Genomic DNA, 21372 nt, shown 5'->3' with positions numbered 1-21372 from the left:
GCTTCTGGAATTACAACATCCAAAGGTCTAGCAACGAATGTAGGTACAAGAAAGCCTGTTGAAGCAACCACTGGCCAGTTAACATTCTCCACCACAGCAGTTCTTGAAACCACGACTTCAGTGCCCGAGGCCACAACAAAGAGCAGCGAAAGTACAGTAGTATCATCAAAGCCCTCTCTTTATACAAGAACTACAGCAGGCCCTTTCACCACCTCTCAGAGAGCTACAACTGAATTTGTTGAAACTACTTTCTCAGAAACAACAACAGTAAACATTGGTTCAACAAAACCCCCAAAAGTTGGCACAACAGGCCCAGTGACTGGCTCCATAACAGAAGTTGTTGAAACCACAACTGCAGCCCCAGGAATCATGTCAACAAGCCAGGAAACAACACTTTTCACATCCAAACCTTCTATTGTTACCAAAACCACAACAACACCTTCTAGAACCACTGGGGGATTTACAACAAAAGCTTCTGAAATTACAACATCCGAAGGTCTAGCAACGAATGTAGGTACAAGAAAGCCTGTTGAAGCAACCACTGGCCAGTTAACATTCTCCACCACAGCAGTTCTTGAAACCACGACTTCAGTGCCCGAGGCCACAACAAAGAGCAGCGAAAGTACAGTAGTATCATCAAAGCCCTCTCTTCATACAAGAACTACAGCAGGCCCTTTCACCACCTCTCAGAGAGCTACAACTGAATTTGTTGAAACTACTTTCTCAGAAACAACACCTGTAAACATTGGTTCAACAAAACCCCCAAAAGTTGGCACAACAGGCCCAGTGACTGGCTCCATAACAGAAGTTGTTGAAACCACAACTGCAGTCCCAGGAATAATGTCAACAAGCCAGGAAACAACACTTTTCACATCCAAACCTTCTATTGTTACCAAAACCACAACAACACCTTCTAGAACCACAGGGGGATTTACAACAAAAGCTTCTGAAATTACAACATCCGAAGGTCTAGCAACGAATGTAGGTACAAGAAAGCCTGTTGAAGCAACCACTGGCCAGTTAACATTTTCCACCACGGCAGTTCTTGAAACCACGACTTCAGTGCCCGAGGCCACAACAAAGAGCAGCGAAAGTACAGTAGTATCATCAAAGCCCTCTCTTCATACAAGAACTACAGCAGGCCCTTTCACCACCTCTCAGAAAGCTACAACTGAATTTGTTGAAACTACTTTCTCAGAAACAACTGTAAACATTGGTTCAACAAAACCCCCAAAAGTTGGCACAACAGGCCCAGTGACTGGCTCCATAACAGAAGTTGTTGAAACCACAACTGCAGTCCCAGGAATAATGTCAACAAGCCAGGAAACAACACTTTTCACATCCAAACCTTCTATTGTTACCAAAACCACAACAACACCTTCTAGAACCACAGGGGGATTTACAACAAAAGCTTCTGAAATTACAACATCCGAAGGTCTAGCAACGAATGTAGGTACAAGAAAGCCTGTTGAAGCAACCACTGGCCAGTTAACATTCTCCACCACAGCAGTTCTTGAAACCACGACTTCAGTGCCCGAGGCCACAACAAAGAGCAGCGAAAGTACAGTAGTATCATCAAAGCCCTCTCTTCATACAAGAACTACAGCAGGCCCTTTCACCACCTCTCAGAGAGCTACAACTGAATTTGTTGAAACTACTTTCTCAGAAACAACACCTGTAAACATTGGTTCAACAAAACCCCCAAAAGTTGGCACAACAGGCCCAGTGACTGGCTCCATAACAGAAGTTGTTGAAACCACAACTGCAGTCCCAGGAATAATGTCAACAAGCCAGGAAACAACACTTTTCACATCCAAACCTTCTATTGTTACCAAAACCACAACAACACCTTCTAGAACCACAGGGGGATTTACAACAAAAGCTTCTGAAATTACAACATCCGAAGGTCTAGCAACGAATGTAGGTACAAGAAAGCCTGTTGAAGCAACCACTGGCCAGTTAACATTTTCCACCACGGCAGTTCTTGAAACCACGACTTCAGTGCCCGAGGCCACGACAAAGAGCAGCGAAAGTACAGTAGTATCATCAAAGCCCTCTCTTCATACAAGAACTACAGCAGGCCCTTTCACCACCTCTCAGAGAGCTACAACTGAATTTGTTGAAACTACTTTCTCAGAAACAACTGTAAACATTGGTTCAACAAAACCCCCAAAAGTTGGCACAACAGGCCCAGTGACTGGCTCCATAACAGAAGTTGTTGAAACCACAACTGCAGTCCCAGGAATAATGTCAACAAGCCAGGAAACAACACTTTTCACATCCAAACCTTCTATTGTTACCAAAACCACAACAACACCTTCTAGAACCACAGGGGGATTTACAACAAAAGCTTCTGAAATTACAACATCCGAAGGTCTAGCAACGAATGTAGGTACAAGAAAGCCTGTTGAAGCAACCACTGGCCAGTTAACATTCTCCACCACAGCAGTTCTTGAAACCACGACTTCAGTGCCCGAGGCCACAACAAAGAGCAGCGAAAGTACAGTAGTATCATCAAAGCCCTCTCTTCATACAAGAACTACAGCAGGCCCTTTCACCACCTCTCAGAGAGCTACAACTGAATTTGTTGAAACTACTTTCTCAGAAACAACACCTGTAAACATTGGTTCAACAAAACCCCCAAAAGTTGGCACAACAGGCCCAGTGACTGGCTCCATAACAGAAGTTGTTGAAACCACAACTGCAGTCCCAGGAATAATGTCAACAAGCCAGGAAACAACACTTTTCACATCCAAACCTTCTATTGTTACCAAAACCACAACAACACCTTCTAGAACCACAGGGGGATTTACAACAAAAGCTTCTGAAATTACAACATCCGAAGGTCTAGCAACGAATGTAGGTACAAGAAAGCCTGTTGAAGCAACCACTGGCCAGTTAACATTCTCCACCACGGCAGTTCTTGAAACCACGACTTCAGTGCCCGAGGCCACAACAAAGAGCAGCGAAAGTACAGTAGTATCATCAAAGCCCTCTCTTCATACAAGAACTACAGCAGGCCCTTTCACCACCTCTCAGAGAGCTACAACTGAATTTGTTGAAACTACTTTCTCAGAAACAACTGTAAACATTGGTTCAACAAAACCCCCAAAAGTTGGCACAACAGGCCCAGTGACTGGCTCCATAACAGAAGTTGTTGAAACCACAACTGCAGTCCCAGGAATAATGTCAACAAGCCAGGAAACAACACTTTTCACATCCAAACCTTCTATTGTTACCAAAACCACAACAACACCTTCTAGAACCACAGGGGGATTTACAACAAAAGCTTCTGAAATTACAACATCCGAAGGTCTAGCAACGAATGTAGGTACAAGAAAGCCTGTTGAAGCAACCACTGGCCAGTTAACATTCTCCACCACAGCAGTTCTTGAAACCACGACTTCAGTGCCCGAGGCCACAACAAAGAGCAGCGAAAGTACAGTAGTATCATCAAAGCCCTCTCTTCATACAAGAACTACAGCAGGCCCTTTCACCACCTCTCAGAGAGCTACAACTGAATTTGTTGAAACTACTTTCTCAGAAACAACAACTGTAAACATTGGTTCAACAAAACCCCCAAACGTTGGCACAACAGGTCCAGTGACTGGCTCCATAACAGAAGTTGTTGAAACCACTGAGTCTGAAGCCTCCCGTAAAACGTCACTTTCTGAGGTTTTAACGACAGGGAGCCTTAGTACATTGTATTTTAGTTCAACAACAACCAAGAAATCTCCCCTCATTACAACAAAAGCTCCAATTTTAACTGTATCTACAACCATCGGACCATTTATCACAACAACGAGCCTTACAACAACCATAGGTGTCATAACTGGACAGTTACACACAACTAGTGTACTTACAAACCCTTCTGTGAAAAACACAACATCCTTATCCACTAAAAGTCCCTTAGGAGGTACAACATATATTGCTCCCATAACACAGACACTTCCAGGCAGCACAACAGTTTATCCTTCTAGATCAACTATTAAGACAACTGGAGCAACACTCATCTCCTCTTCACGTTTTACCACAGCATTATGTGTGTGTGATGTTAACGGAACATCTCATCATCCCGGTACGTGCTTTCTTTCTTTCTTTCTTTCTTTCTTTCTTTCTTTCTTTCTTTCTTTCTTTCTTTCTTTCTTTCTTTCTTTCTTTCTTTCTTTCTTTCTTTCTTTCTTTCTTTCTTTCACTACTGTTATAGTTTTTTTCTTTTTTTAATTTTCCAAGAATATATGTATCTTTAATGTGTATCATTTTAATCTTGAATGATATTTCAGGAAATTCAAACATTTTTACCAAGCACCTAGAAAGTACAAAAGTTTCACACTTGCAATATTATTTCCAAGCTTCCTTAACTTCTCAAGAAAGTAAAAAGACTGTTAACTTTTCCATGAGCTTTGTTTTTTTTATCTTTACATGGTGTAAACATTTTGGTCTCCAGTAACTTACACGTCACTGAATTAAAAACAAACTTGCCTCAAACACTGTTTTTATTAGAGTACATTTTTAAGTTAAGCGCTGATTGACTATTGACCCTGCCAAATGTTGTTGCAGTTTCTGGTGCCAGATGATATTTACAGGGAACTGGTCAGCTTCCTTTAATTATTTATAGAACTAATTAATACAGGAATAGGGACTATAGATTGTTTCACAATCTCATCAATGATTTGTGATGTACTGCACACATCGTAGATTACCAATATTTAATTTTATAAAATGAAGCACAATTGTAAATTCTGTCAGTCAAAAAGGCAGAGCTGTAATGTTCAAAGGTTGTAATATTTACCTCAGTTTTTTGATTATTAGCCTCTCATTTAAAACGTTATTAATGCATTTCTTATTGAATGTGCTAAACTTTCTCCATAATCTGTTGTACACAGGGGACTTGTTATACAATGTTACTGATGGCCTTGGGTGGTGCTACAGTGCATATTGCAATGTATCTTGTAAAGTTGAAACACAATCCAGCCCATGTCCAACCACACTGACGGCTAGCACTACTGCACATTCTTCCGCTTCACTGTTCAGCACAAGAAAGGCCCCAATTTCAAGCTCAGTACTTTTGACCACAGCCACTACAATAGGATCTACAGCTAGCCAAGACTGCTATGATGTGTATCCACCAAAACAGGTAAGACATCAATCTATCATCAGTACAGATATGCAATTTATCAATAATTGTTTGCAACAAAGATAGGAGTTTTTTGTTAGAACTCATAGCACGTGTACAACCAGACAAAGACATCCAGATGCTGACCAACTGGGGGAATATTGCGAGTAATCTTTGCACAAAATAGAAAAAAATGTTAAACAACTGCTACTATTTGGAAATATTTCCCTATTGATTAGACAGTACTTAGTTTTTCAGTCTTTAATGTTGCTTATTGTAGTTATTTGTCAAGAAACATACATTTCATGAGTTGAATCTGTTATAGGTGCTCAAAATATACCAACAGTATACTTTATGTAATATTTGAGTTTCTGCTTTATCATTTGTAATTCTTTGGAAGAACATGTTATCTGACTGAGTCTTGTCAGATAATGAGTTGTTTCTAGTCCCAAACAACAGTGGTGCTCAGTAAGATCACAAAAACAAAGCCCATCAGTGATAAATCAACAGCTTTATTTGACAAATTTTTTTTTCCAATCAGAATGGAGAGTCCTGGAAGATTAGCAATTGCACCACAGCAACTTGCACAGGAGGCAAGATAACCGTCTCACCTACGGTCTGTCCTAATGTAACCCAACCCATCTGTGCCAATAGGAGAAAACCTATCAAGATCTATGAGCAAAATGGATGTTGCTTTCACTATGAATGTGAATGTAAGTTAAACATTAAATCATTCCATAATGTGTATAATATTTTTGTCTGTTTACAGGAAACCAGAACAGTGTGGTCTTTTATATTGTTACATAGATCTTTGTAGCTTTATATTAATATTTGTTAAGTATTTATTCTTCTCGTTATACTGTCAGTATATTCGTGAAACACCTGAACATGTCATGTCTTTTTTTATTAGTGAGATTTTCTTGTGTTGTGTTTCTGTTCCCACACATGCCTCCTCTTCCTGCAGGTGTGTGTAGTGTCTGGAGTGGATCCTACTACATGACATTTGATGGACAAATGTATAATTTGCGACAGAACTGCTCTTATTACTTGGTTAAGGAGATTATTTCTAAATATAACTTGACTATTACAAGAAGCAATGACTGTGATCCTTCAGACAGCACATTCTGCCCTCTGGCTCTCACTGTCACATATCAATCAGTAAAGGTAGTTTTGACCCAGGTGAAGACTCCAGGAACACCAACTAATGTGGTAGGCAGCAGTTTAACCTGAAATATTCCATTTTGTGATTTCTTTAGACAACACTTGAAAAAAATACTTGAAAATAGACTGTTGTGTGTATTTTCTACAGGTGTATGTAAATGAGAAACGTATCTACCCAGCCTATAGCAGTTCGGTCCTGCTCCTCTTTGGCACAGATATGGAAATCACAGCAGTGATACAGGAGATCAACGCAAAAATAATCTATAGAGGCTTTTCATTCAGTATTGACCTTCCCTATTCTCTGTTTGTGGGAAACACTGAGGGACAGTGTGGTGAGTTATCAGTTTTATTTATTAATGATAATATGGTCATATCATGGAATAAAATGCAATGGATCAGAAAGGAAAACACTTGTTAAGGGTATAGGTTATATTTACACTTATTTAGGGTGGCAGTATCTCAAAGTGATATAAGATCAGAAATTCAGTGAAAGGCTTCTCCAAGTGTTGCACAACCCAAATCAGAAGTAATTTCATTTAAAGTTTGCTTGCATGTTGGTAAATTAATATGTTATTCCACATGAAACAAGGACAAAATGGATGACTCAGATGTCAACTTTCACATTCTACTGCTTACAGCAATCCTCAGATTAACAAACTGGGTTGAAAAGTAGATTAGTACAGTAGTTTGGGCATTAATGAAATTATGATGAAATATTTAGAAAACTGAGTCTGCATGTTCTCCCAGTGCATGTGTGGGTTCTCTCTGGGTACTCCGGCTTCCTTCCACAGTCCAAAAACATGACCGTTAGGTTAATTGGTCACTCTACATTGCCCTTAGGTGTGAATTGGTACTTGAATGGTGCATGGTTTCTCTTGGTTTCATGTTACTTGTGTCATGAATATGTGCAGACATCTTCCTGCATCAAGTGCTGAGCACAAACAAAGGTGAAATCATCTTCTAAACGCTTTTATATGTGTTCTCGGATCAACACTGCTGCTCTGCCACTCTCTCAAATGTCTTTGTTTTGTGTAAAATGCTGCATGATTGTTGACACCATTAGTTTCCCCTTTTTCTTTTTTTACATTTTGTGGAATATTTTTACAGGATAAAAAACAACACATAATCATGTGGTCTGAACAAGTAGTGTATTTCTCCCAATGTCTGATAAAACTGTTTCAAATAGAACAATTTGTATTTACATCTTAGGAGACAATAATTGTTCAGAGAGTGAGACAGCGTGTCATGATTTGAGGGTGTGTGGGATTTTGTTTAGGTTCTAATTATTCTTGTTTTCAGTTTACGTTTTGGATCTTGTTTCTGTTTTTTTTATTTTCCTGGCTCTGCTCTAGTTTCTTGTGTTCTATTTCAGGTTCTGTACGTTATGTTTTCCTGATTAGTTTGTATCCTTGAATTTCTGTTTTGCTCCAGTCACATTTAGTTCTCTTTGCAATTAGCCTCATTCAGTCCACCTGTACCATGTTAATCAGTTTTGTTTTCCACCTGTACCATGCTCCATTTATACACCTTCATTCTGTTCTTTCTTCGCGGAAACATTTCGGATCACATCACCCTGTTTTCAGCCAGTTCTTGCTGTTCATGCCAAGCCTGTCCATGCCTGATTTTGCCATCACCTTCTGAAAGTGATTTTCATTTATTAAATCATTTACTCACCACCCACGCTTTCTGCCCGTCTGCATCCCGGGGTCCTCCGCCACACCAAACCTGACACAGTGAGCTTCATGACTCTGCTATTTACGGCTGCCTCTGTTTCGGTAGGTACTTGTGACAACTCCCAGGCCAATGACTGCCGTTCTCCAAATGGCCAAATAGAAAACTGCTCAGAATCTGCAGAACTGTGGACTATCCCCGGTACAGCCTGTGTCACCCCAACCACCCCTTCACCTACTTCAAAAACAGAACCTGTAACTTCATCAAGGCACCCATATCCAACAACACAACACACCTGCAAACCTGCCATTTGTGAACTCCTTATGAGCAGGTGAGAAAAACAAAATGCAAATGACTTTTATGTGCCTGTCTCTTTTTATTTCAAGTGATATTTACACAAATTATAGGTTTATTTTAGTTTTATAAATTGCTTAATTGCTCTTTTTAGCTTTATATGAACACCAAATCTTAAATTTCATGCAAGACCTGATCTAAGACAGAGACTAAATTGTGCTGTCTGTCTTTGCACATATGGAATTTCAGTTTTTTGTGTTTGTAAATGGCTTATTCATTTGTCATTCACATGCAACTCATTCACATGCAACTCTGTTCTCTCTAGTTTGTTTGCACCATGCCACACACTCATATACCCAGGACCATTTGTGACATCCTGCGCCTATGAGCTTTGCAGTGGTGGTAATAGCACCTGCTCCAGCCTGGAGGCATATGCTGCTGAGTGTTCCAATGCAGGAGTCTGTATTGACTGGAGAAATGCCACCAATGGACTGTGTGGTGAGATGTTCAGTTCAGCGTGTATCTCATCTGTTGGAGATCTGCAAAGTATTAAAATTGACATGATTATATCTTGTAGAACATAGATGTTCAAGCAACAAAGTGTACATAGCGTGCGGCCCCTCGATAGAGCCTACATGCAATGACAGGTACAATAAACACTTACACTGCTGCATATTTATTATTTGTTATAGGCTGCTTATTGTTCTTTGTTGAGGGTAAAGGTCAGGGATTAATTAGATTTACTTGCAATTATTCAAACCCTCTGAACCTTGTCATATTTTGTTGTATAACAGCCACAAACCTTCATTCGTTCCACATGGGATTCTGTTTTACCAACACAAAGTAGTGCATAATAAAACATGACTACACTTTGATCTAAACCATTCTATGCAGCTATAGTTGTATGTTTAGAGCCATCCTGCTGAAATGTGAACCTCCACCCCAGCCTCAAATCCACCTCTAACAGGCTTTCTCCCAGAATTGCCCTGAATTTAGCTGACCTCGAACTGACTAGCGTCCATGTCTGTGCTAAAGAAAACCATCAGACCAGATCCCCTTCCTCCCACCATTTGCCATGTGCCCTGCATGGTGTGTGCCAAACTGCAGAGGGGGATTCTTTTGGCTTTCTTTCAACAATTCCATAAAATTGCCATTCTTCTAAAAATGCCAGATTTATGGAGTACACATCTAATAATTATCCTGTTGACAGATGTTACAACCTGAACTTTGAATCACTGCAGCTGCTTCACAGTTACCAAAAGCCTCTTGTCTGGTTCTCTGAATAATGATTTTCTTGCCTCATCCATTCAGATAGACAGCTATGTCTTGACAGGTTTGCAGATTTGACATACTCTTCATTTTTGATGAACGATGGATTGAACAGCTCTGTGAGGTGTTAAAAGCTTGGGATATTGTTGTAGAATCTAAAACTGCTCTTAACTTCTCCACAGCTTTCTCCCTGACCTGTCTGCTGATTATTCAATAATATTATTTAACAAACCTCTGAGATCTTCAAAGCTGGACTCTTTTCACTATAAGAAACTGACTGCACTCGATTTAATTTAGGGGTGAAAGAGTAAAAGGGGCTTGCCCCACGTTTCTCATTTGTATTGGGAAAATATTTTCAGATTGTGTCTTATTTACACCTTATATGTAGACACTGCTTTCCGTTGGTCTATAAAATAATTTAAATAAAACATTCTGACGTTCGTGTTCATAGTGTGACAAAATGTGAAAATGTTCAAGGGGTGTTAATACTTTTATATGTAAGATGAAAAGTAAGAATCAGATTAACATTCATTCTACCCCTAGATCAGTTATTAAAAATGTTAAATGTAATCTCAACCCTGCAATAATCTAACTTTCCATTTATCCCCTCAGATACAACAAGAAGTTTCAGGCAGATATGACAGCAGCTGCTAACTACACCAAGGAAGGCTGCTTCTGTCCTCAGGCCACCACATTATTCAACACAGTGTATGACACATGCGTCACCACCTGCGGTAAGATATTTCAGAAAAAAAAGCTTTTAGTGAGTCATCAAAGAATATTTCAGTTGAGTCTGAGTGATGGGCTACCCATTTTCATCACCTGTTTCTTATACATTTCATACATGTCCCAGTACATACATTTTTTGTCCATTTTAAGCATTTGAACTGCATTTAAAAATCATATCTTTTAAAATATTTGCTTTGTATATATGTGAGAGAATTTCCAAGCAAATTCTGCTGGTACTTTCTTCTCTACATATTCAAATGTTTGTTAAACACATTTTGTTTGAGTTGGGAATATTTTACACCACTGTTTCACATACATTCACTGTCCCAGTTCTCCATGGCAGAGATTAAACAAGGTGTGAGAAACATCCCTCTGAGATTTTGGTCCATAATGACACAATAGCAGCAAACTGTCATAGTTTTAGGAATTTGTTAAACCCACATGCAGATAAACACTCAGGAGATGATCAAAAGATGTTTATTGCACAACAAAGTTAAACTCAGATATGGAACCGGGAACCGCCAACTGCACAAAAGAAGGGAAACAGGTGAGTAGGTATTGGGAGGAGGGAATGTAAAGCAATGGTTAAGTTTAATTCAATTTCAATTCAGTTTATTTATATCACACCAATTCACAACACGCCGTCTCAAGGCACTTCACAAAGGGTATGGAATGGTATAGGGTTGTTGGGGAGGTTAGATTAAACTACTGAGAGTCAGAGTTTGGCCATTTTAGAATGGGCTATGTGTAGCGGTACTAAGCAAAATAATACACTGATAAAGTGTGTCCATGTAGAGCCCACTGGTGGCCATTGTTCTACTAAAATCCACAAGGATTGGGATACCTCCCTCTGTCTGACTGATTATAACCATTGGAAAAGAGAAGGGGTCATTCAGGTAGCAGAAATGGAGGGCGTGTTTACACCTCAACCATAACTAAGCCGGTTTAGGCTAAACCTGACTCCCCCTTACTCCAACCAACAGGGAGGGAGGAAGGCAGAGGTAAAAAATTATTGGAGAGTGTTGTTTTCTGTTGTATTGTGTGAAATGTGGGTAACTTTAAAATAGGCTAAGTCAATTCAATCGAATTATAAAGATTTCAAGTCAGGTACATTCATTCCAATTAGTAACTAACCATTGAACAGTACAGTCAGATTCTGTTATTTATTTTATTATTATTTAATTCCATCTTACTATAAGTAGGAAGAGGAATCGCCAAGGGGAATAGTCTGGGAACTTAGAAGGTGAAGGTCCTCTTGACTTCTGCCGGAGGTAGGAGAGGCTTGGTCTTCTCACCATAAAGATTGGGCAGGTAATATGAGAGGAGCACAGGTGAAGGAGGCTTGCTGGAGGGCACGTGGAGAGTGATGCAAGGTTTGCTGTGACTTGGGCCGGTTAGTCGTCGAGCCAGGAAGATAACTGGATGCTTGAGTCTTGAATTCCAGGAAGACAACCAGGTTTCTAAGAGTCTGCTTGATCAAACTGAAGGGCAGGACTGTGCATTGTGAATTGGCGCTATATAAATAAACTGAATTGAATTGAACCCGAGAACGAGCACACAAAAGGTAAGTCGAAGCACTAGAGAAACTGTAGGCAACGTTTAGGAGTCTTTTTGTGTGTCTGTACCACTGAAGGCTAATACTCAGGCGCTGAAGTGCTGAAGTACACCCAAGAGCAATCAGGGATTGACGAACACCTGTTGCTTCACCACCTTGTGCTCCAGTGCCCTCTAGTGACCAAGCAAAGTTGGTAGCAGGCAAAAACACAAACAGAAAATTCCCAGACTCCGACACAAACCATTGCTGCAGATTTGTTGGCTGCACAATCTCTGCTTCCACCACATACCAAAGATATGCTACTGGACTGAGATTAGTTGACTGTGGAGGCCACTGGAATTCAAAGAACTCAATGTGATGATGAAGAGACAAGTTTGAAAGTTTTGACCCCTCCATCTGAATGTTGCATCTGAAATTCCAATGCATTGGACCAAGCAATATTTTTCCAGTCTGTTAATGTCAATGTTTGTTGTTTCTTGAGTAAATGTGACAGGAGATGCACCTAGTGTGGTCTTCTGCAGCTGAAGCAGCAACTATGCCGTATCACTTAAATTCACTTAAATTTCCTTTCTTATACATTCTGATGCTGAGTTTGAAATTTAGCAACTGGTTTTCACAACATCTAGATGTCTAAATGCATTCAGTCTGCCATGTTATTGACCAATTAGCAATTTGTTATAACAAGAAATTTAACTGGTGTACCTATTAATGTAGCTGGTGAGTTTTCATTAGCAACTTAGCTGTTTGTCACAAATAATTGATACCAGCTCTCTGTTCACTTTCCTGTGTTCTGATTTCAGACTGTGTTGGACCAGATGGAAAACCCAAACAGGTGAAAACTGTGCCCCACACATATCTTAGTACTCCAAGAAATCAGAATCTGTGGGTCTAAACTGGTTTGTTTCTCCCAACCAGCCTGGGGAAATATGGGCAAGTGAATGCAACACCTGTGAGTGTGACCAGGATTCAATGAGTGTCCGCTGTGAGCCTGTGAAGTGCCCTGAGGTCCAAAACCCCAACTGCACTGAGTATGGCCAGCAACTGCTCAACAAAACAGAAGGCTGCTGCCCAACACAGACATGTGGTCAGTTACAGTGTTAGATAATACCATGTAAACACACTGATACCTAAACCTGAAATGATCAGCCTGTGATCTGCATCTGAGTATTTCTTAATAAATATTATACAAGATTACCTGCATACTTAAACTTCCATTAATAAAAAATCCATCCATCCATTTTCTATACCCGCTTCTTCCATACTGGGTCGTAGGGGAGCTAGTGCCTATCTCCAGCAGTCTATGGGCAAGGGGCGGGGTACACCCAGGACAGGTCGCCAGCCCATCGCAGGGCAACACAGAGACATACAGGACAAACAACCATGCACACACTCATTCACACCTAAGGGCAATTTAGATAGATCAATTAACCTAACAGTCATGTGTTTGAACTGTGGGAGGAAGCCGGAGTACCCGGTGAGAACCCACCCATTCACGGGGAGAACATGTAAACTCCATGCAGAAAGACCCCCAGCCGGAAGTCGTACCTGGACCTTCTTGCTGCAAGGCAACAGTGCTACCAACTGCCAATCAGTTATAATAGAGTGATAACATAAAACAAAGGAGATACCTACATTGAAGCCTAAAATTATTTGTACCACAGACAGTTTTAGGTTTAAAGTAACCTTTAATTTTATCACCTTTCTTCTGAATGGAAATAATATTAATGTTTTGGACGGGCAACAGCCAGAGTCCTGACTTGATTCTAATAGAGCATCTGCGGAGAGAGCTAAAGATTAGGGTGATCGCAAGAAGGCCTTCCAGCCTCTAAGACTTAGAGCTCATCACTATAGATAAATCCTCAAAATACTAGAGGACACATGTAAAAAGCTGCTCAGCTGCCCCCTAAAAGCAGGGGTTGACTGCTGTAATGTCCAGAAATATTTCTTCACTGAGCACTGACCTGCCATTTTTTAAAATGAATATAAAAAAGAATGAAATGAAAAATATATACATATGCAATTATTGAAAATATTTGCAAACCAAAATGTGCAAACACTTTTGAACTTAAATGTATATACATTCTATGAATAACATCTGTTTGTATACCAGCACAAATATTTTATTACATTAAAACAAACAATTATAAAGAATGTTTTAACGATAATATAGCACAGCGAGGTTTCTCATTCATTGATCTGAAATAATTATCTTCTTAACAAAACCTAATTAAGTTGGTTTTAAGGTAAGGTAAGTTTATTTATATAGCGCTTTTCAGCAACGAGACATTCAAAGCACTTAGAGGATAAATGTCTCAATGTTAATCTTTGCTATTTTATAAAAAGTTCAAATAAATAAATCTCTTTTCACTGTATGGTTGAGTAGATTGTAATGCATCAGTCGAATCATGACCTAAATGATAAACCTTGACAATGATCCATGTGTTCTTTATATATTTGAGTTTTGTACCACTGTGACCAGCTGTGAAAAGTTAAATGGTTGTTAATGTCAGCATAGCCTTCCTGGAAACAAAGGCAAACTAAAAAGTCTCTTTTTAACTTCCACGTTAGGATCAAAACTTTCACAACTCCTGCTTTTATTCTTATTGTATATTATGAAACATTATTTTTACAGGTTAACTAACATTTTTTGCATCCAACAGAATGTAACTTTAACCAGTGTGCTGCTCTTCTTATCTGCCCCCTGGGCTTCGAACTGAACATCACCAATGGGACTTGCTGCCAATCCTATAAGTGTGGTAAGTGACTCAAGTCTCCCAGCTTTCTTGTCTGCAGTAGTTGCTGCATCTTCTGCAAGTTCTGGTTGCCAGGATGCCATTTACCCCCGAGTTAAAACACAACAAAAAGGCTAGACATGGTTAAAGAACATTCATTTATTTTCCTTTTTGAAAGTTCCTTCCAGACAATCACTTTCCATATTATATGTACAGGTAAAGGCCTACTGTACAATTGGAATCTGTTGTGTGTCTTCTGTACATTCAATGTGGAATTTAAATAATTGTACAACCTGGTAAAGATCTTTATATCTTAAACCATAGAATAGAAAGACAGAGGGTTATTTTACAAGACACAAGTACAACTAATTGATGTTGCCCTAAAAAAGCCAATAGGTTGAGGAAAATTATAGGATACTGGGTCAGGTATGTCATAAATATAGTTTAAATGTATAGTTGAAAACCAATTTGAAAAATTAATTGTCAAATCAAGGATTATATATAGGATTATTTATAAATAATATTGTTGGGTAAATGCTTTTTTTTTCTGTACTTGTTTTATGTAAGTGACTTGGACTTACAGGTTCTGTCGTTGACTGGATAATTTTCTATCACTTACACATGATTAATTCAAACAACCGAGTCATATTTCACCCAGCTTTCCTGTTTTCTGTCTCTGCAGTTCCTAAAGGTGTATGTGTCTATGACATGACTGAGTTCAAGGTAAGGAAACCTGAGAAACTGTTCAAATAGGAACACTTAAATGATTATATCAGATTGTTTACTTCATTTGGTCATTTTTTTCTAATGAAAACTGACAGATTCTGTTCTTTTCTTTTGTAACCATAATAACTTTTGTCATTTTTTTCATCTGTGTGTGAAATCCTGAAAAAAAAAAAAAAAAAAAAACAATATAAGAAGCAGCTAAGTGCTGATATCAAGCACTGAGATATACACCATTTTTCTGTAAGCTTTAACAAAGATGCCATGTTTTTAGTTACAAAAATATTTTATCAGGATTGTCAAAAATGTAGGATAATTGATTGTAAAACGTTGGATCTACCAACATAAAACTAATTTATGGTTGTTTTTGCTAAAATAATCTTTGTAAGGCTTTTAGACTGCTATAATTTAATCCTATTTTGTGTTTGTATTTAAAAACAAATTTTTTTACGTTAAAGTTGTAGTGAAGGAAACTATGGAGAACCGTTTCATTCAAAATTAAATAAATAAATAAATACTGCTATTGATAAATTATTAATATATATTCCATGAAATAAATAAATATCCCCATGAAATAAAACAAAATAATTATTTTATTTAATTCATTTCAAGATTTATTTAATTTACTTAAAGATTTATTTAATTTACATCATAATTTAAAAGTAATAGCCTATGACAATAATGACATCATGTTTGCCGATAATCAGCATTGGTTTCCACAAAAATAGCGGCAACCGCCGTGGCAGGCTTTCACGGCCGGTCTGGCACCTTCTGGCATCCTCGCAGAATCCCCTGGCTCCCTCCAACATGCTGTCTTCTACCAGCCAACTGCATGATTTACAATAACTACTAAATAATGATTAACACATTTATTTTTCTTTTAGTATCATCAGGTAAACTATCCGATAACTACATGGAATGTTTTTAGTAAAATAAAATTTATTTATTAGAATAAAAAAATATATATCATCAGTCCAGAAGTACAGGGGATTGAATGTCTAAATCACAAGCAAATATTTATATGAACCCGAAGACAATGGCAGACAATGGCAGAACATGAAAAGGATCAGAGCTTCTGGGAATTTTTATCCAAACCTGGGTCTCTCAGTTCCAGGTTTGGATCTGAGAGACCACTAATCTAAATAAAAATACAAATATTAGACAAATAAATGAGTTAATACTCTACTAAGTCAGGTTTACATTAAAAGACAGTATTAGGGAAATCTGTATTTTTTATGCACATGGAAAATTTTAAATGCTCTAATCATCAGTACTGCATCTGTCGTACAAAACTGTGGTGAAATAGTTTATACAATAATTAATGCTTACAATAACTTAAAATGTCACAAATTTCCAGCAAGAGATATTCAGGTTTTTTTTTCTGGTACTTGCGGTTATTTACCACATACCTACTAAATGCTTTATTCACTTTTAGTCGCCACAAACGGATAACAAGGAGCGGGAAATCCCAGAGTGACATACCGAGATCAGGCAGTGGTGAGTGGGGAAGTCCCAGTCCAACCGGCCGGTTAGCTTAGCTTAGCAGCCAGAACAGCCTGTAAGCGTAACTCTGCTGCTCTGAAAAATCCAAAAAAAAACATTTCAAAGTAGGCTCATTCTTGATGAACTGTCTGCCCAGATCAAGTTTTGAGGTCTACTTTCTCGCTTTAAAACATATTAAAACTACTTTCTGTGACAAATTAATGGTATAAAAACAATTAATTTGTATACCAACCTCCGACGTTACTGCAGCTGCTGTTGCCATACCTCGCTGCACACAACCCCACCTCTTCAACAATCCCAGGGAAAGCTGAAAAGACCATCACCAGACTAGGACCATTTACCCGTAAAAGTAAAGCACCGGGAAAGTGAAATTACCTGGGTAAATTTGTGTCAAAACGCGACCTGGACTTTACAAAGCCGGGGGCTTCTCAAAAGCCTAGGACTCTCTACAAGCAATGGAAAAGGAGCTACTATCTTTTTCAATGCAGCATTCTTTAGGCTGCCTGTCTGTTTGTGCTAAGTCATTGTAAACAGACCCAGAGCTTCTTTAGGGTTTAATGCAAGAAAACTAACATGATATATATGGTTTTACAGCCCGGTGCCAAGATACCAACCCCTCAAACACTATCAGAAGCTCCACTGGAAGAACCATCAGGAGCCAAAGCATCATCCAAAACAGGAGAAGATACCAGTGTAACTGTGCAGGATGAGTCTTTTAATCCTGTACCCTGCCAGGAGTGTTACTGTGGACCCAAAAGAAACCTCACCACCAAACTCAACATCATCACATGCACACCAGTTGTTTGTAACACAAGCTGCTCTGAAGTAAGACGATTCATCCAGACATCACTCAGAATACTATTACACACATTATTGTAGTTCATTAGTCACAAATGACCCCTCCAACTAGGCTGATACAAGTTACCATAGAGGACAAAACATAGGTATTCATTCAAAAAGCTTCGCAGTTGGTGACTGTAAACAAAAGCACCAGACTGCATCCAAGAGAGCTGCCTTTCTCATTCATGCCAACAATAAAGCATTATTTTCACTGAATGAGAACAAATATTTTTTTTAACACATAAAAACCAAATACTGTTGAAAAACAATGAGTAAGTTAAAATGTCAAAGGTAACTATAACCTACCTGGAATCTAAATTTAAACCTAGGGTTTTAATCCATTAACTAAAACTGTATCAGAAAAATGTAATTAATAAAAAGGGACCAAACATTTAGCAGATGCATTTCCGCACTATTGGCTCATGGAGTCAGAGTCTGATGTCCTCTGTTTGGTTGTCCTGATCCTAACTCTGTCTGCAGGGTTTTGAATATCAGACTACTACAGATGAGTGCTGTGGGACGTGTGTACAGAAGAGCTGTATTTTCACCACTTCTAAAGACCAGACAGTAAAGATCCTTGAGGTCAGTGAAAGAGATCTGTTTTTATACAATGCCATAAAAATAAAAAATAGCCTTATTATTCGTAGCAGTATAAAGCACTATATCCTTTTGTTATATTATAGTGCATCTTTTCTTCAATACCTCATTGTTCATACTCAGCAGTTTTTGTGTTTCATAAATCTTGTAGTTTTCTTTCCCATAGAAAGTACTCCTGGATCAATGCTTCTGTGTTCTTTTTGTGTCTCTGCTCTGTTCTCTCAAACCCCCAGTCAGTCGTGGAAGATGGCCGCTCACACTGAGCCTGGTTCTGCTGGAGGTTTCTTCCTGTTAAAAGGGAGTTTTTCCTCTCCACTGTCGCTACATGCATGCTCAGTATGAGGGATTGCTGCAAAGTCATTGCAAGCGACTGTCTACTCTCTTTACATGCTCATCCAGGAGGAGTGAATGCTGCAGTCACTGACTGGATGCAATCTGCTGGGTTTCCTTAGATAGAAAAACTTTTGACCAATTTAAACAATAAACTGAATCTGACTGCACTGTTTTTAGGATAAACTGGAATCTATGTACCTGACTTAAAATCTGTATGATTCGACTGAATTAACTTTATAAAGTGCTTTGAGACAACAACTGTGCATTGGTACTATATAAATAAAATTGAATTGAATTATGTAAACACATCTAGGTCTGCTCTAGCTGACTGCTCCTTATTTTTGCACAGGTCAACAGCACTTTTGTTCCACCTGGTGACAATTGTGTGCAATACAAATGTGAGAAGATCAACGGACAGATTCTGATCAAGGAAACAAGGACCACTTGTCCTCCCTTCAACCCGCTGGACTGTAAACCTGTGAGTTTATCAAATGAAAAGATGAAATTTGGTCAAACATGATTTCCTAAATCCTCTTATATTTCATCTGCTAAGCAGTGCATCAGATGATGAAGAAGGAAAAAAGGTCAAAAGACTTAGATTTTCTACAAAAAGAATTCAGACTAATGGATTCTTTTCACATTGTTTTACATGCGAAAATGACATTGTCTTGCACAGTTTGTAATGCTTAAAATAACACTGACAGTCCAGATTTCATGTTTATTTACATGAATTCCAGTTTGTAATATGCATTGCTTTGAAGGGAGCAGCTGTTAAGAATTGTGGAATTGTGAAAGAGAATAATCTTTCATTTTATAAAAGATGGCCCTGTGCTTTCTGTCCTAAGGTAATAAACCAGTGCCATCTTTCATAACTCTGACCGAATCTAAACAGCTAATTTTATGATTGCCACGTAAAGCAACTTGCAAACGTTTTAATATGCCATGATGTTTTTCAAATTGTTTCATGTTTCAACCGCAAGTTAATATATTTTCAGATATACCAACATAAAATGGTACGCAATTATGAAGTGGAAGTAAAAGGATATTTTTTTTACAAATAAAAATCTCATGTGTTGCTTATATTTGTTTTCAGCCACTTTTACTGTTTTGAACCTAGAAACAGCATCATGGAGACCTAGGAACACAGCAGACAGATTAGGGAGAAAGTTGTGGACATGTTTAAAGCAGGGCAAAGTTCTAAAACTACAAGTTTTGAACATCTTATGAAATGCTGTTTAATCTACTATGTGAACGTGGAAAGTGTATGACACAACTGCAAAACAACCAAGACATGGCCATTTACCTAATCGCACAGGCTTGGCAAAGGAGAGTATTAATTGGAGAAGTAGCCATGGTAACCTGGAGGAGCTGTGGTGTTTCAAAGCTCAGGTGGGAGAATCTGTTGACAGGATCACTATTATTTGTCCACTCCAGAAATTTTGCCATTTATGAAAAAGTGGCAGACAAATTGTTAAAAAAATTGGAAATGCCACCTGCAGTTTGCCACATGCCATGCAGGGGACACAGAAAGGTAGAACAATGTGCTCTGGTCAGATGAGACCAAAAATAATTGTTTTAGACTACATGTGAAAGGCTGTTAGTAGCAGAAAACATACAGCAACACCACAAAACATGGTGGTGGCAGCATCATGTTTGGGCCATCTAACTCACAGAAACAAAAAACATCCAGATCTATATTATTTCTCCCACTGTCCACTACTTCCATGTAGTTATTTTGCACACTTTTAACCCAACCCTCATTCTCATCCAGGGTACTGAGACAGCTGATGCCAGCGGCTGCTGCAAAATCTGTAAGTTAACACACTCTGCATGGATGAAAGATTTTCACTGTGGACATTTCCCCAGCTAGCTGATGGATGTAGAATGTGTCAGAGCCTAAGAGCTGTCATGCATTCCAGGCAAGCCAGAGAGTGTCTGTAAGGTCGACAGTAAGAGGACCATCATTAAGGTGAACAACTGCATCAGTGCTGAGCCGGTTTACGTCACATCATGTGTTGGACATTGCAGAAGCTCATCTATGTAAGAATATTTGGCATAATTTCTGAAGTTCATAATAATGTGCAAGAGATAAATGCACAATATCATATTTACCAAGTATCTTAAAGGTAAATAAGAATAAATGCAGGTAGTTTGTTACCTTGCTCTTTAAGAGCTATTGTCTCGGTGTGTTTGACTGCAGGTACTCAGCAGCAGCTAACATGATGATGCACCACTGTGAGTGTTGCCATGAGGCCACAACCAGCATGAAGCAAGTGCAGCTGACCTGCGCTGATGGTTCCAAAGTCCAGCACAGCTACACCCATGTGGAAAACTGCCGCTGCAGACAGGAAGGATGCGCAGCAAGCACCACAACTAAACCTCAGCGCCGTAGGAGACGCTGAACCGCTTCTCATTTACAATCATAAATGTTGTAACTTTTTCCACACTTTATTATTTATAGTGCAATGTGCTCATCTCCAGAGTCACTGTTAGAAATAAAACTACTTCTGCATTTATTGCTGATAATAAATAAAACATATCTGCAAAATGATCTTTTGTATTAAGAACCTTTGTGGAAAATGGGGAATATTACTGGACAAAAAAATGGAGCTGAACACAGTAAAGACTGAATTTAAGCTCATAAACTATTGAATCATAGCAGAAGATCATAAAGTTGAAGTGTATCCTGCTGTTGAATAAGGGAGGTTGTGGTGCGGTGCTGATCAACACATCACTACAGTACGACGTAGCTGTTAGCTGTCACTGGTAAACAATCTCTTACGTGCACATTTCCTTGTGTCTGACCATCTGAAGCCAAAGCAGCAACAGTTATAGACACAGTTGATGAA

The 21372-nt window shown here is 38.8% G+C and overlaps 1 protein-coding gene across 1 annotated transcript; it reads left to right on the top strand.

Annotated features, from left to right (window-relative positions):
- On the top strand, window positions 1-21074 carry LOC124866573 (mucin-2-like). The gene is made up of 19 exons (XM_047362418.1): window positions 1-4078; window positions 4887-5137; window positions 5658-5829; window positions 6081-6325; window positions 6426-6609; window positions 8057-8279; window positions 8568-8740; window positions 8820-8889; window positions 10124-10245; window positions 12596-12627; window positions 12711-12879; window positions 14456-14551; window positions 15210-15250; window positions 17348-17578; window positions 18074-18175; window positions 18873-19001; window positions 20295-20334; window positions 20443-20563; window positions 20724-21074. Exons 1-19 carry the CDS (start codon window positions 370-372, stop codon window positions 20923-20925), a joined length of 6312 nt encoding a protein of 2103 aa, XP_047218374.1. The 5' UTR covers window positions 1-369; the 3' UTR covers window positions 20926-21074.
- Window positions 21075-21372: the final 298 nt, after the last annotated feature.

This window comes from Girardinichthys multiradiatus, chromosome 4 (assembly GCF_021462225.1).
Source record: "Girardinichthys multiradiatus isolate DD_20200921_A chromosome 4, DD_fGirMul_XY1, whole genome shotgun sequence".
In the NCBI taxonomy this organism is placed as follows: domain Eukaryota; kingdom Metazoa; phylum Chordata; class Actinopteri; order Cyprinodontiformes; family Goodeidae; genus Girardinichthys; species Girardinichthys multiradiatus.
Note: the sequence above shows the minus strand (reverse complement) of the source record. Positions and strands in the feature narration are given on the sequence as shown.

Bases quoted from the DNA above. Each gene is read 5' to 3' on its own strand.
- LOC124866573 (XM_047362418.1), top strand. From the start codon at position 370: ATGTCAACAAGCCAGGAAACAACACTTTTCACATCCAAACCTTCTATT. The intron at 15,251-17,347 runs GTAAGGAAACCT...ATGGTTTTACAG, and splicing joins ATGACATGACTGAGTTCAAG to CCCGGTGCCAAGATACCAAC. The intron at 18,176-18,872 runs GTCAGTGAAAGA...ATTTTTGCACAG, and splicing joins AGACAGTAAAGATCCTTGAG to GTCAACAGCACTTTTGTTCC.